This window comes from Pseudomyrmex gracilis, unplaced genomic scaffold, assembly GCF_002006095.1.
Source record: "Pseudomyrmex gracilis isolate BER0280 unplaced genomic scaffold, ASM200609v1 scaffold_347, whole genome shotgun sequence".
Taxonomy (NCBI): Eukaryota; Metazoa; Arthropoda; class Insecta; order Hymenoptera; family Formicidae; genus Pseudomyrmex; species Pseudomyrmex gracilis.
The window spans coordinates 1-14,513 of record NW_018020931.1 but is presented as its reverse complement, the minus strand read 5'-3'; the positions used below and the strand labels follow the sequence as shown (position 1 = coordinate 14,513).

The 14,513-nt window shown below is 34.4% G+C and overlaps 2 protein-coding genes and 1 pseudogene across 12 annotated transcripts; 2 read left to right on the top strand and 1 right to left on the bottom strand.

Moving 5' to 3' along the window:
• The first annotated feature begins 2,227 nt into the window (after window positions 1-2,227).
• LOC109860217 (PHD finger protein 14) lies at window positions 2,228-7,834 on the top strand. Of its 3 annotated transcripts, none has more exons than XM_020439144.1 (14): window positions 2,228-2,554; window positions 3,699-3,869; window positions 3,958-4,200; window positions 4,279-4,490; window positions 4,562-4,716; window positions 4,801-5,075; window positions 5,147-5,602; window positions 5,663-5,954; window positions 6,030-6,246; window positions 6,332-6,510; window positions 6,590-6,728; window positions 6,814-7,064; window positions 7,124-7,232; window positions 7,745-7,834. In XM_020439144.1, the coding sequence occupies exons 1-14, from the start codon at window positions 2,512-2,514 to the stop codon at window positions 7,748-7,750; spliced, it is 2,748 nt and encodes a 915-aa protein (XP_020294733.1). In that variant the 5' UTR covers window positions 2,228-2,511; the 3' UTR covers window positions 7,751-7,834. The 3 variants fall into 3 exon arrangements, with proteins under 3 accessions (XP_020294733.1, XP_020294732.1, XP_020294734.1); XM_020439145.1 differs by lacking the exon at window positions 2,228-2,554 and adding an exon at window positions 3,360-3,537; XM_020439143.1 differs by lacking the exon at window positions 7,745-7,834 and having other exon boundaries at window positions 7,124-7,326.
• LOC109860218 (methionyl-tRNA formyltransferase, mitochondrial-like) lies at window positions 7,309-11,309 on the bottom strand. 9 transcript variants are annotated; one of them, XM_020439147.1, is made up of 9 exons: window positions 10,891-11,297; window positions 10,458-10,556; window positions 10,237-10,329; window positions 9,165-10,165; window positions 8,818-9,015; window positions 8,586-8,708; window positions 8,105-8,283; window positions 7,830-8,024; window positions 7,309-7,664 (listed from the first exon to the last, which is right to left on the bottom strand). In XM_020439147.1, exons 4-9 carry the CDS (start codon window positions 9,365-9,367, stop codon window positions 7,486-7,488), a joined length of 1,077 nt encoding a protein of 358 aa, XP_020294736.1. In that variant the 5' UTR covers window positions 9,368-10,165; window positions 10,237-10,329; window positions 10,458-10,556; window positions 10,891-11,297; the 3' UTR covers window positions 7,309-7,485. The 9 variants fall into 9 exon arrangements, with proteins under 9 accessions (XP_020294736.1, XP_020294737.1, XP_020294738.1 ...); XM_020439148.1 differs by lacking the exon at window positions 10,891-11,297 and adding an exon at window positions 10,618-10,677; XM_020439149.1 differs by lacking the exon at window positions 10,891-11,297 and adding an exon at window positions 10,633-10,673.
• Window positions 11,310-12,051: 742 nt separating this feature from the next.
• Window positions 12,052-14,269, top strand: LOC109860220 (annotated as a pseudogene).
• The last annotated feature ends 244 nt before the right edge of the window (window positions 14,270-14,513 follow it).

Here is a 14,513-nt window from a genome sequence, read left to right as displayed (position 1 = left end):
TCTCACGTGAGAACCAACTGGCAAAACTGCGGAAGGTGCTCTTTCCATGAAACATTCATAACTTCCGGTACCTGGTCGTCGTGGTCGCCATTCTGCGGCAATGCGCGCGGATACGACATGTATTGTACATGTGTGCGACGATATATACGTTCGATCGTGTCGGCGAAACGTTGTATCAGAGAGACTGTCGCCAGTTTCTGGGCCAACATCAATTTCAATCTAGGATCGCTTCACTCGAGGTTTTCGCGATGAAATCGAATGTACCCGGTTTTACGAGATCGTTCGGGCGCATCGCGAGACATGTGCTCGAAGATATCCCCATACGTAGACACGCGTATAAATGTATTTTATTTATATCATTATATTATTATTTATATTATTTATATATTACACACGTCTATGTATTTTGTCATTTACATTTATTTGTAAAAATACAAGATATTGAATTTTGAAGATATGTGTAAGAAAATATAAGATTGTTAATATCTATTTATCGAGATTTAAATAGCTGGTAAAAGCATTTAGTGAACCAAATAAAAATACGCGTAACGAGTGAGAAATATAAAAATAAAATAATTTTGTCTCGAGCGCAATTATATTTTCACAAAGTTTCTAGTTAAATTTACCGTTCAATTTATATTACTCGGAAATAAATCCTTGGGAAAGTGATTTTCCCTATTTCGGTAACTTGATGAAGGGTCGATTATTTCCAAACGATTCGTTACACCCCATAACTCGTACAAGCCTTGGTAGTGTGTTACACGTATATGGCGATAAAATCGCATTTCACCTTCTTGGAAATCTAATGAGGGAGCAATTACTTCCTAGGTTGACCCCAACACGCCCGAATATATATATATGTCTTGCCTTCATAACGCTTGACGGTAATAAAATTACGCTTCGCCTTCTCGCGACCACCGGGGGAAACTCCCGACGAAGGAGCGATTACTTCCAAACGATCCGTTAACGGCCGTGAATATCGTCGTCGGCGGGATATATCCCGCAAATCCGGGAGAGATACTACGGGCAAGTCCGAGAAATTCGATAATCAATTTGCATTCAATAATCCACGATCGTTAAGACGGATGTATTCGACGGAGTCTGGGCGTCCCCAGAACTACCGGGCCGGAAATCGGCATGCGGATTAGACGCTTTGTCGTCGCCACGGCGCCCGGGACGAGAAGCGTGTGGCCTCGATTCGCGCCGGTCCGCAGGATTCCGGTCTGCTTATGAATGCTTCATGTCGAGTTAACGTGCACCCCGTATACGAATCTATGCTCTACGCATTCACGCCGCGCATCAATGTTTTACTCCACTGCGGAAATTACGGGGAACGCCCCGACACGATCGAGCGCGGCATTCAGAGATCTAAGGTTCTCAGCGCCTCGAGATTTAATAAGACAGAGAGAAAGAGAGAGAGAGATAGAGATATAGATAGATAGATAGATAGAGAGAGAGAGAGAGAGAGAGAGAGAGAGAAAGAGAGAGAGAAAGAGAATATATAAACAAATTTACAAAATAAACATAAAATATAATTTTTCTTGCACTCTCTTCAGTGCAAAAGATTTAAATTATTTATATCAATTATATGTAGTGTTTCTGCAGTTTTATTATAAATTCCACGAGATTTATGTTTATCAAAATAGAATTGAAAAATAACGTTGCTCGGGAGCAAAATATAGAAGATACAAAAAAATGTCCAATATTTGCGTATCCTATAAATATATTTTACGATTATTCACCAACCTATACATATATCACATTTAAAAAATACAATCTCTAATATTAAATATAATATGCAATATGCAGTGTGAATTAAATTTATAACGTCAACAACTGCGTTTTCTCATTGCATATGAACGAGTAATAATTAATAAATAACAACGCGCGACGCAATAAAAATTATTTATATCACTGTGAAAACAGTAATATTTTTGTGCAATATTTTTGTATAATGCACAAAAAATAACACAAATGTGAAATAATACCTCGCAGAAAAAACGAAAATTGATATTTTCTCAATTGATATTTTCTCCGTGAGAAACAATGCGTCATTCTTTTAGCGACAAAATTCGATGAAAAGGCATTTTTGCCGATATCACTTCGTAATGTAATTCGGATTACCTTGCGATTTAATTGCTTCGAACGTGGATAGTTTTACGAAATTGTTTTGCCGCATTCATCAGAGCTCAAACTTCCCGCGGAAGGATTCGCGAACAAACGCATCATGGCGTATCAGCGCCGCATCGTCGTATCCACGAAATTGTAGACAGGACAATACCAGGTGATAAAATAATTCTCTTTCTCGCTGAGAAACGCTATTTCTGCCGATATTGCTCGATATTCATTCAATACGGATGAATGAATTCTCGTCGGCAATAGACGCGCAAGGAACTTGTGCCTAATATCCGTCCGATATAAGAGAAGCATTTTAATCTGTATCTTACTGCGCACACACATGTGACGCGGGGTATACATGTGCACATGTGAAATTCGTACAGCGGTCAAAAAATGTCTCAAGAAGACGACGTCGGATTTTTATACAAAACGATGAGTAAGTGGCAACAAAATCTGCAAACAATTCACACGTGTTACATAGAAAAATCTCAACATTGCTATGTAACATTTTCAGAAATATGAATAAACTTCAAAATGCAAATAAAATATAAGATGCATATAATTTTGAGAGTATGTGTATATGTATATAATTCTTGTACATACGCATCAAATATTAAATTTTACATCCAATATTATGTAATTTATCGTTTAATATTATATGTTTGTAGTCTACTTATATCTTTAATAAATCTACCTATAATCTTAAAGTAAACATTTTTCAACATGTACACAACTCAATTTTTTTATATTAATTTATGTCATCACATAAATTTAATAGCTTCATCATAGTTTTTATATTATGAAAAAATGTACACACACAGAATTTTATATTATAAACAATTGTATTATATTATTTAATTTACTATTAAATTTATTTATTTACTACTGCTTATGCACTGTGAGTTACTCTTTATATGAATGTTCTAGTGTCAGTTAATGTCTTTGTATTACTGATATACTAATTTGCTCATTGTATTTATGCAAAATTTAATATTTTTTATTATTGCTTTATTATTATTAATTTATTAATAAATGTACATTAGTATCTGCATTTTGATTATGATAACCTGTTAATTTGTCCTTTGCATGCGAATGCACGATGATGATAACCATAATTATTTTATGACTGCAATTTTGTTTACATAATATTAACCTGACATATCCTCAGTAATCTGTGTGTGATGTACGTGTACGTACGTATGTGTGTCTATGTATCTATGTGTGTTGTAAGTGATGTCTGGTGATGTGCTTGATGTGATGGAAGACATTTTACAAATATCTATGGTGATACTATGATGTGTTCAAAATTGATGAAAGCTGCGGAAGAATATTGACAGTTTCTTATGCTATAGAAAAGAAAAAAACATTCTTAGTTTGATTAGTTTTCAAAGATACACAAAAATATCATGAGTAGCACATGTATGTTCAAAATTAAGTGCAGACATAACCTAAAATTATTTCTACATTAGTTTTAGTTAGAAATTTAGAACATTAACAAAAATAAAGAGTTTTATAAGATACATGTACATATATACGTAGCTGTCTGAGAAAAATTAAGCACATTTTTTTATTATTTGCAGTTGAGAGAGACCCCAAAAAGAGAAGAGTGAAACCGGTTGAATCTGCGCAACAGTCCCTGCTTGATTTCGATTTGGGAGAAAGTTCAGATGACAGTGACTTTAGAATTGAAGATCATTGCGAGGAATCTGATGATGATGATGATTCAGTAGATTCTAATAATGTTGGAAAAGGTAAATTATAACTTATATTTAATAATGATAATGTAGCTCAGATATATGTAATCCAAAATTTAATGTTTTTTGTTTGTTTTTGTAAAAGAAGAGGAAAATGTGTCTGAGGAATCTGATGACTCCTTAGAAGATCCATTATTGAGAGGAAAAGATAATGCTGGCTTAACTGTGGGTGATGTAATTGAACAAGCTCGCCAGCAAACTTTAAAGGGTGCACCTCTTGATGAAAAATTGAATAAAATGCTGATTTGCTGTGGTTGTTTGGGAGACAGAAGCGATGATATAAACGAAATCGTTGAATGTGATGGTTGTGGAGCTAGTGTTCACGAAGGTATAAATTAAAAATTTATTTCTGCGCTTGTCAATTTCCTACTATACAAATTTATAAACAAACATTCAACAATTTTAGGTTGTTATGGTGTATCAGACGTAGAGAGTTTCTCAAGTACTGATTCTTTATGTCAATCAGCACCTTGGTTTTGCGAAGCATGCAGTGCAGGTGTTGAAAATCCATCGTGCGAACTTTGTCCTAATCAAGGAGGAATTTTTAAAGAAACTGACGTCGGGAAATGGGTTCATTTGGTTTGCTCTCTTTATATACCCGGTGTTGCTTTTGGTGAAGTAAGTAATTGCACCGCCTGTTATATCTCATTTATTTTATTAAGTGTTATGTACGTAAACCTGATGTGTAGGTTGATCGTTTGTCGAGTGTAACATTGTTTGAAATGGCGTATACCAAATGGGGTGCAAGAACGTGTTCTTTGTGCGAGGATTCGAGTTACGCTCGCACAGGCGTATGCATCGAGTGCGACGCCGGAATGTGTCATACATATTTTCACGTAACCTGGTAATAATTTTGTTTCACATTTGAACATCATAGGTTTTGTATCATTTGTTTGCGAACACCAAAAAAAATAAAAACTTTTTGCAGCGCGCAAAGAGAAGGTTTACTGTCAGAACCACATAGTGAAGAAGTTGACCAAGCAGATCCATTCTATGCGCATTGTAAATTGCATTCTGACAAATCTCTCGTTCGTAAGCGTAGACGTAACTGGTTAGCCTTACAACTGCGTGCGCAGTATCGACAACAGTTGTTGAAGCAACCCAATAACTTAAACACGGAAGAACAAGAAAGAATTCAAAGAAAGTTAGCAAAACACAGACACAAATATCTCGCTCACAAAGCGTCCCGACCACCACCATGGGGTAAATAAAGTTTTTCTTCTTCAGATGTTTTTTTGTTACATCACATATACTTCATATCCTGTTAATTGCAGTACCCACACAAAAAATGCCACGTTTATTAACTACGTCGGCTTCTGCTTGCCGCCAATTGGCAAGGAAAGCCGAATTGATGGGCGTAGATACAGCCGCATTGGAAGCGCAAGAATCTCAGTTGGTAGCGTTAGTAGATGTTCGAAAAAAATGGCACATTGCTCCCGCCTTCAGCGTGGAATTTATTGGCTATTATTTGGATCGCAATTTGCGCGTAACGTCTATGAAAAGACGATTACAAGAACTCCTCGATATCAACTCGCAATTACTGAACGAACAACAGAGACTGGACAGAAAGTATGACGAAGTAATGAAAGATAATGAAGAGCAGATAAGAATAAACGTGACACTGAAGGAAAAGATCGAGCTGTATCATCAAGTTCTTAAGACTGCTGGTTACACGAAACATTTGCCATCGATCGCTGATTTAGCAAAGCCAAGAATAACGCCTATACTGGGTAAGTCACACCGTATCACTTTAAATCTTGGAAAGATAGTACGCAAATGTGTTTCCGTAGGTACGGGATTAGGCGTTCCCACGGCAGCCGCATTGAAAATGGGCGTCGGATTTCCATTGCCTGTGGGTAAAGGTGCTGAAGGTTTGCGCGAGGGTAGGGTATTGAGTAGCCAAGCGCAGGAACAAAATCACAAAAGCGAGCTCACGACTTTACGACACCAGTGCGGCATTTGCAGACGATCGACCAATCAACATCTTCTAGCAAAGTGCGACACGTGTCATTTGCATTATCATTTGTTCTGCTTGAGCCCACCTCTTTCGCGAATGCCTAAGAAAACCAGACAAATGGGATGGTAATATGTGAAGAGCCTTTTAGATATTTTATTAATTTTCTTGTTTTTGTAGTTAATCTAATTATCGATTTTCAGGCAATGTTCAGAGTGCGATAAAGAATCTTCAGAATCGGAGGTGGAACGTGTGGACACGTCGGCGCCTCGTAAATTGAGACACTGTAAAGATGACGTTAATTTAACTCCTATACCAATGCAGGATGTACAAGCAACACCAAGCATGCCTGTTACATCGAAGAATTCCACCAATAGTGTACTAAATGTTACCACGCCTGATATACATACAACTCCAAAAGTATTTTTCTCATAAGTAAAAAAAAGATAGCACTTGATGATACTAACGTGTAACTTGTAAAAATTATTAATTTTTATATTCGCAGTTAACTATCAAACCAATGGGCCCACAACCATCAATGGAACTTGCACAAACAGCTGAATCGATGTACAATCCACAATCAATTAATAATATCCCCGTAAGAGAAGGTTCTCCAGAATATATGGTAGCTTCAGCAGATGGGACAGAATCTGTTTCTCAAAGAAGTGGAAAGAAAAGAAGGAGGTACGTGTGCGTAAGAAGCAAAATCTAATTTACTGTTAACTTGCACAAATATAAAATCATGTAAATTTTATATTTTTAGGGAAAAACACAAGAGATATTCTCCGGATCCAATAACTGGAATCAAACAAAGAAAGAGGAAACACAAAAGAAAAAGTTTAGATATAGAAAATCCGGAAGTTCAAAGTCAACCGGAAATTCACAGAAGAATTACGATAAAAGTATTTTATTTCTCTTTACCTACCTACGATACTACATATTTATTATACGATTCGAGAGAATATTGTTAATCAATTTCAAACGCAGATAAAACCGATTCCACGACCGGAAGGTGATGCAGCTTCGGAATCAAGTCCGCAAATGTTTGTGGCCACTTCTACAAGCACCGAAATCACATTGCCACCGCCACCAATTCCACCTGTAAACGAATCTCCGATAAACGTGTCTGCGAATAGCAGCGGTCGATTGTCGACAGGGACAAAGAGAAATAAAGATACGGATCTCATGACGCAGTGTAACGTCTGTGATAATCCTGGAACCAATCAAAATCTGGTTAAGTGAGTATTTTAAAGATATTAATAACTATGATGATCTAAATCGGACACTTTTGTTCTAGATGCGACGAATGTAAAAAATGTTATCACTTTACGTGCTTGGATCCACCTGTGAAAAAATCTCCGAAAAGAAGAGGATATTCCTGGCATTGTGCCGACTGCGATCCTAGTGTAAGTTCATAAGCTTTTATTTTTCATATAAACCTTAGTTTTTATGTATTAAAAATTCATACATGAGAAACTGTGATCATGGAACAATTTTTTATATTCTCACGATAAACATATCGATGATACATTCTGTGTGTGTATGTTCTAATATTGTACATTCTTAAATATTACTATTATAACAAAGTATCGTAAATATTAAGAAATGATATTGTATTACAGTATACAACAAAAGACTTTTGCTATGCGGAAGCGACTATCAAAATTCACTCTGGAAACGTATCTGTTTTTGCATTTTATTCCGCATAAATCCATTTTGAAAGTCCACTGCACTCATAGCTGGACGACCTGCTATTCTTATCTTATTTATTGAAACCCAGCTTAGTCCTTTACATGTTACAATTAATGTTTTGCTGATTTTATCAAATTTCACCGAGCCTGAAAATTTTTAGACATTAATTATTTATTTTATCTAAAAAATATTGTGCAACGATAATGACACCACATTTCTTTCCTAGGAATAAGCCAAGAGTTTTACATCATTGCAATTCTTGGAATCGGTTTAATGAAACACTCAATCAGGAATAAATGATGATTAATTACCCGGCGTGTCATCTTCTGGATTCATTGCATTTGTCGGTTTTGTCACCTGCTGGATGTCTAACAATTTTATTGTCCTGTCATCAAACTTGGTCGTTAATGGATACAATCCTAGAAGTCCGCGATACAGATCATATACGTTCTTCGCCGTCATAGCATCCCACTTTACCCAAGAGATCTTGGATAAAACTTTGGGCGCTGTAATGTGCGAAACAGCAAGATACAGTGAAAGCTTCATATCTTTTGGTTATTTGATACAAGAGAAAAAATAAAGTTACCGTATGTTATGCCTATGTTTTCTTGAGGCTTTGATAATGATAATATATGTGGCAATTGTTTTATTACACAGAGCAAAACATTGGCACCTACTTTAGCCAACTTAACATACAATTCTGGTAAGGTTTCGTCTGGATAAATATCTACTTTTTCCTGTATTATTATTTCTCCAATGTCAAATCTATAACGTGACAAAAATAAACTATATATGTCCATAACTCGAGTAGTTTCAGAAAAAAATATTACTATGTATGTGTGCATGAACACATACATATACTTTAAAAATTTTTAAATTAATAAAAATTTTCTAAGCGGCTTCTTTGTCTCTTACCTAGTTAAGAAAAAAACTTATATTATCTATGAAAGTTTTGTACTAGATATTGAATTGATGTAAATTTATATTATATTATTCTCTAGTATCTCTTTTACCTCCCAGGATTAAAAAGTTTTTTTTAGATAAATACATATAAAAACAAAATTTACTTTTCTGGCATTATTTTCATGATTGTAATTCCTGTCTGTGTGTCTCCATTAATTAAGGAATAAATTATTGGAGCTGCTCCTCTCCATCGTGGCAATAGACTAGCGTGAACATTTAACATACCACTGTGACAAAACGAAGTGTATATTATAATATACATTGTAAAAGATATATATATAAATACACGTACCTATAAAAAATACAAGTGTATTAAAATTATGTAAAGCAACTTACAGTGGAAATGAATTTATAATATTTGATGGTATTAGATGACCAAAAGAGACAACTACGCCAACATCAAAATTTTGTGGATTATTTTCTAGAGGCCATTTATTAACAATAATTTCTCTTTCTTCCGCAAATTGTACAACAACATTTTTTCTCTCTTTATATGTTGATACAACTTCTAATCGGCATAAGTTTTTAGTTCTGCTAAAAAATTTTATATATAAATATATTGTTATATGATACACACACAAGTTTTTCTCACCATTTTTCTCACAGTACAGAATACAATTGTTTATAAAATATCAATTTCAATTTATAAAAAAATAATGAACTTGTGTGAATAATATACTAACTATTCATTATACAAACTTCGTAAACTTTCGATGGCAAAATTATCTGTTCCAAAAAATAATACTCTCCATGGACCATTGGTTCTTTTCCGGACATGTACACAATATGAAGAGGTTATCTCATGCAATTTATCATTTCTCTTAAATATTGTCAGTAAACGTGAACATTTTTTTATTATGCATGTTGGCACGTTAAAATGCAACATTGTATTTTTACATAAAACATTTGTATTTAATATATAAGTACATTGAAATAATAGAAGCACCGTAAAACGTGTACAAAGCGTGATTAAACGGATATCCACGCATGCGTTACTCAGTAGTAGCCATGGTAGTGGCACTAGTGGAAATGTATGTACAGTACCTTACTTTAATGCAATTCGACTTATATGTAGTACACAGCAAAATAAAATATAAATTACAGCATATGTTATAGCCAATTCGATTATTTTTTAATATATATTGTAAGGATAAAATGCAAAAAATAACAAGCACTCGATTCAAAAAAGAATATAACGTTTTAATATTAAATCATCTCTCACACGGCGATTATGCATTTTTTAAACAAAAGTTGATTTCATTACGTGAAGACAAAAATACAAAAAATATATATAGTATATACATATGCACTTAAATAAGAATCTATACGACCTAAAGAGAAATAGCTTGTATACATTATTTAGATGTACGTCTTTATCTCATATATTTTAATCATACCATAATCACCTGAGGTAATGTAGAATCTTTTGACTTTCTTCTCAAAAATAATCGTGACAAGTCAGAAATAGCTCTATTTTCTGTATATTGGATTTTTTTAAACAATGTGCTATTTACACAGCCAAGTTTTATTGGCAAGATCTTAAATTTCATGATTTTTCCCAAAATCTCAAAACAGACATGAAACTTATTGCATTCAACATCTATATCATAAATACGTAAGCAAATTTCAACTTCAACCAAATCTATGACATCTTCTCCTACACAAATAGGTGGTGGGTTTCGAGCTAAAAAAAATGATTTAGACTTATATATTAAATGTGACACATCATTGAAATTCAAAGATGCAAAACATTACCTGAAACTGTTTCATTAATAATAGAATAATTATTATAAGTAAGTGTAACTGAAATCCCATAATCATGTTCCAAGTAGCTGGCATTTGCACATACTATATGTTAAAAAAACATCAATATAAATATTATATATATTATACATAATGCATTATACGTATAATGTACAGAGATATAATTGTTTAGATACTTCAAATCTATTGACAGTAATGAGATATATACTGACATGTTCCATTCAAATCAATTCTATCCCATTCTATGTGTTGGCAGCATCCACAGTCATATGAAATGCACTCACAACTATTATCTCTTCTACTAGACTCATCTATAACAAAGAAAACTTTTTTTCTACTTGTTTATACATGTTATCTCATAATCACACATACACTCAAAGTTTATACATGAAGTTTTAACTAGCTGCGTTCGGAAAGCGTGTTATCAGCGCTGCATCTCATTATATCTTTCTTGCTCATTAGATGTAAAACAAGGACAGAATGACGCAATAGCGCTGATATGTAGCGTGCTCCCCGAACGCAGCCACTGACTATTGTTCAAGTTCTTTAATAAGAGAAAGTTCTGGCAAAAGAATTATCTTTCAATAAACAAGTTAATATACGTACACATATAATATGATAACAGTATAACTTATAAATACATACTGAATACATCGATATACGATATTGCGGATTCTGTTACTGAAGTTATCGCATCTTGATCTGTTGACTTAACGATTTGAATATAGAGCAAAAACACCGCGATAATTCCCACAAAACTAATAATAAAACGTGCCATGATTTTTGGCCTAGTATTCTGCAACGCTACTACACCAAACTATTTCCCATCAATATCACTTCCTACGTAGCACTGTGTCACTTTTCTGTTGACTGTGCTCGCGTAAGCAAAGTGAATAATATGTTCGATATTCGAAACCAACTTCAAGGAACAAATGTCGTCGCTTGAATTATCAGTTTTACATTTCGCTTTCCATTATTTCCAAAGCAAACAACAATGCTGGTTATTTATGTAGTTACATCGCATTGATTACGTTAGGAGAAACACAAGAAAACCAAAAGAGACAAAGAAATATCACACAAATAATATTCCAATTCAAATTGTGCTTCATAAAATTTAGGAGCAGTTCTACCAACCATAGACATGTATAGGGTCATCCGTGGCATTACCTATCAGAGAGAAGACTGAGAGTGGCCATGCCATAGTTGTTTTTTTTACGACGGTTTCCAGCCGCTACTTTCAGCGCCGGGTTCCACTTTGCGTGGAACTCATGAACTACAAAACGTGTTCCACTTTTAGGCGCATACGATACAATTGTATCTCGGTTAGAGTCCGTGCTAGATCCACTTTCATTCGGTTTGAATCCGTGATACATCCACTTTACTGTCGATAAGTAGAACTGCCAACCATCGAGAGCATCGGTGATGGAGGCACGCACACAAACGAAACCGTGTCCGTGTGCGTGACGTCCAACGACATGAAATGGAACCCAGCGCTGAATAACATAATAAATTTTGGTGAATTAAAATTGTCAAGATATAATAATAATTTTAAAGTTTTATTACGTCAAGACATGATAAAAATTTGATGACTTGAAAATATATGCTCTCAGTGCTAGCCTCAGTTGCTTGATCTTCCTCGACACTTGGGTCCTGTTCCGTTATTACTGGCAGTATTGAACAATCTATAGGATACGTAACGTGAACCTATAAATTTTCAGTACTGCCAGTAATAACGGAACAGGGGGTTGGACCCGTGCATATAGGACAAAAGAGAATCGCATGTTGTGCTTTACCGCGCATTTCAATATGTTCAAACTCGAGCAATCACGAGTAAGTTCCACTTGGCGCAACAATCGCGAGCGTAGGTCGAGTTTACAATATTCTGTTTCATTGGTCACTTTACCAAACATAACCAATGCGATTGGACAATGTGGACGCGACCTACGCTTGCAATTGGTACGAGCGACAAGAAACACCGAAACTTTCTCTGTAATCGACGCGCAACTCGAGACGGAGCTTCTATCATTCAAATCAGGTAGTTTTCACTATTTTTGTCATTTTTCACGTAACTATTCGTGATATGCATGTACCACAAAGTGTCGGACGTTTGAAACAACAAGTATTTAGTACCGCATACGCGTCGAAAACAATGCAAGGCTGTCAAAGTGTTTCGCGGCAGTAGCATTTCCAAGAACTCGGTAGAGCATTTCCAAGAATGGCCAGCTCAAGTACGTTTCTTTTCTAATTGTTTCGTTATTTCTTCGCGTTTGTTACTATCTAGCGCGCGAATATCGGTAGTTCGCGAAAATTAATACATGTCGCAAAGTGACGGGTGTACGCATTGATAAGTTGTATCGCAAGTAGAGCTTGCCGTCCGTCCTCTTTTCCCTGAACACCGTCTTTTTCTTGGAATGCCGAAAACGGGTGGATTTTCCAAAGACGTCCGCGGTGATTTATGCTCGTCCGGTGTTTTAGGGAATCTTGTTGGTAAATATTTTACTTTATTTCTCTCGCGTTACTCTGAGGTTGGATAGCTATCCGTCCTCTTTTTTTCCCGGACATTTCATGGCTACCCTAATCGCAAGTGATAGTGAAGCATTACAATCAATTATGGCGCGGCCATTTTTTTTGTCAGTAATATTACGAATTCATATTACGTCTTGACTATAAATTCAATTCACATATTGAAAATTCATACTCTTTTTGTAAATGTTTTGTTTATTATAGTTTTTATATAGTAGAGAAACAAAAAGTTACATGTACATATAGATGTATACATATTGAATTAAGTGTAATAAATATGTTTACATATTTTACAGATTCCAGAATTAGAAGGCAGTGTAGGACATATCAAACAGTTTGTACAATTTGTAAACAAGAAAATGCATTATAAATGTAGAATGACTTGCAATTGAAAAAGTGTGAACCATGGCTTTTACCCGACTTATTTCTTACAATTGGAGCTTGATTCTGGGAAGAAGGTACGTTTACATTTATTTATTTTGATAATCAAGTTTTTATTTGTTTATATTTATGTAGATTTTTCTATTAGCTGGCTGAAAGAAGAAAAGTGCAACAAGTGCAATGATCTGATTTCAAGTGACACTGTGGATCTTTTAAGAGGAAGAGAATCTTAAATCGGTAAGCTAAAAACAAATTTTCTGCGATTGTAGTTCACGGTTTACGACAATGGATATTTATTGATGAATAAACCCGACGAACGTTCGAATCCGCAACAACTATTAGCTGCACTAGTGTATGACACTAATGTTTTAGATTTTAAAGGACTATAAAATGACGGTCGTTAAACCGGGAATGACTTCCGATCAAAAGAAGGTGGAAATTTGTTCGCGAGATAAATCAGAGACATTGCTTAGTAAGCGTAACAATAAATATAAATTTGAGTATAAATTTTACTATTAAAGCAATATCGATCAGATCTAAAATGAGAAGAATAGAAATTTAAAAGTTTGTTAACATGTTAAAATATTATGCAACATAATATTACCACGTTGTTTATGTTAAACATATATAAAATATGGAATGGCCATTAAATATGAAATTAAATATGAAATTTCCTCTTTTATGCTTTTTCAGAACGCTGGAAATTGAAACATATAAATAATTTAATAGAATTACACAATAAGACGCCTATATGGAATGATGACACAATCATATGTACTAAACTTTCATGGACGAGTAATTTAGGCATCTTTAAAAAATTTTCAAGTTGTTCATGATGGTAAGACAATGATGGGAATATTTAAATATTTCTATTTTATATGCTATATTTATATATAACTGAGAAATATCATTCAGCCTCTATCGATTCATATATTTACAAATTTATTAAATTTAACTTATACTGATGAAATGTAATCTAATTTTAGTGGACTATATTGTAATGCAGTTTTGTCGAGTCTTTGAGGATGTTTCTACAATGGATTACAGATTTCCTCTTTGTACAATCCAAACATTTGCCATTGTTTTGAGTAGTTTCGACAATAAATTAGCCTGTGAATAATAACAAGGCCGATTGATTGTGAACAATCAAGTAAGTATTTCGTGTACTTGTTTCCTAATTATATTACTTTAAGTAGTTACCTTTCTAATGAACAATCAGTAGGGATTACCTGATATCACTCTGATTCGGGTACAAGACGGTATCAAACTTACAAAAACTTGATCGCATGAAATGAGAAGTGATATATGTACGTGTTTATTTTTCTGTACTTTATCATAACACAAATATATTTACAAATATTTTA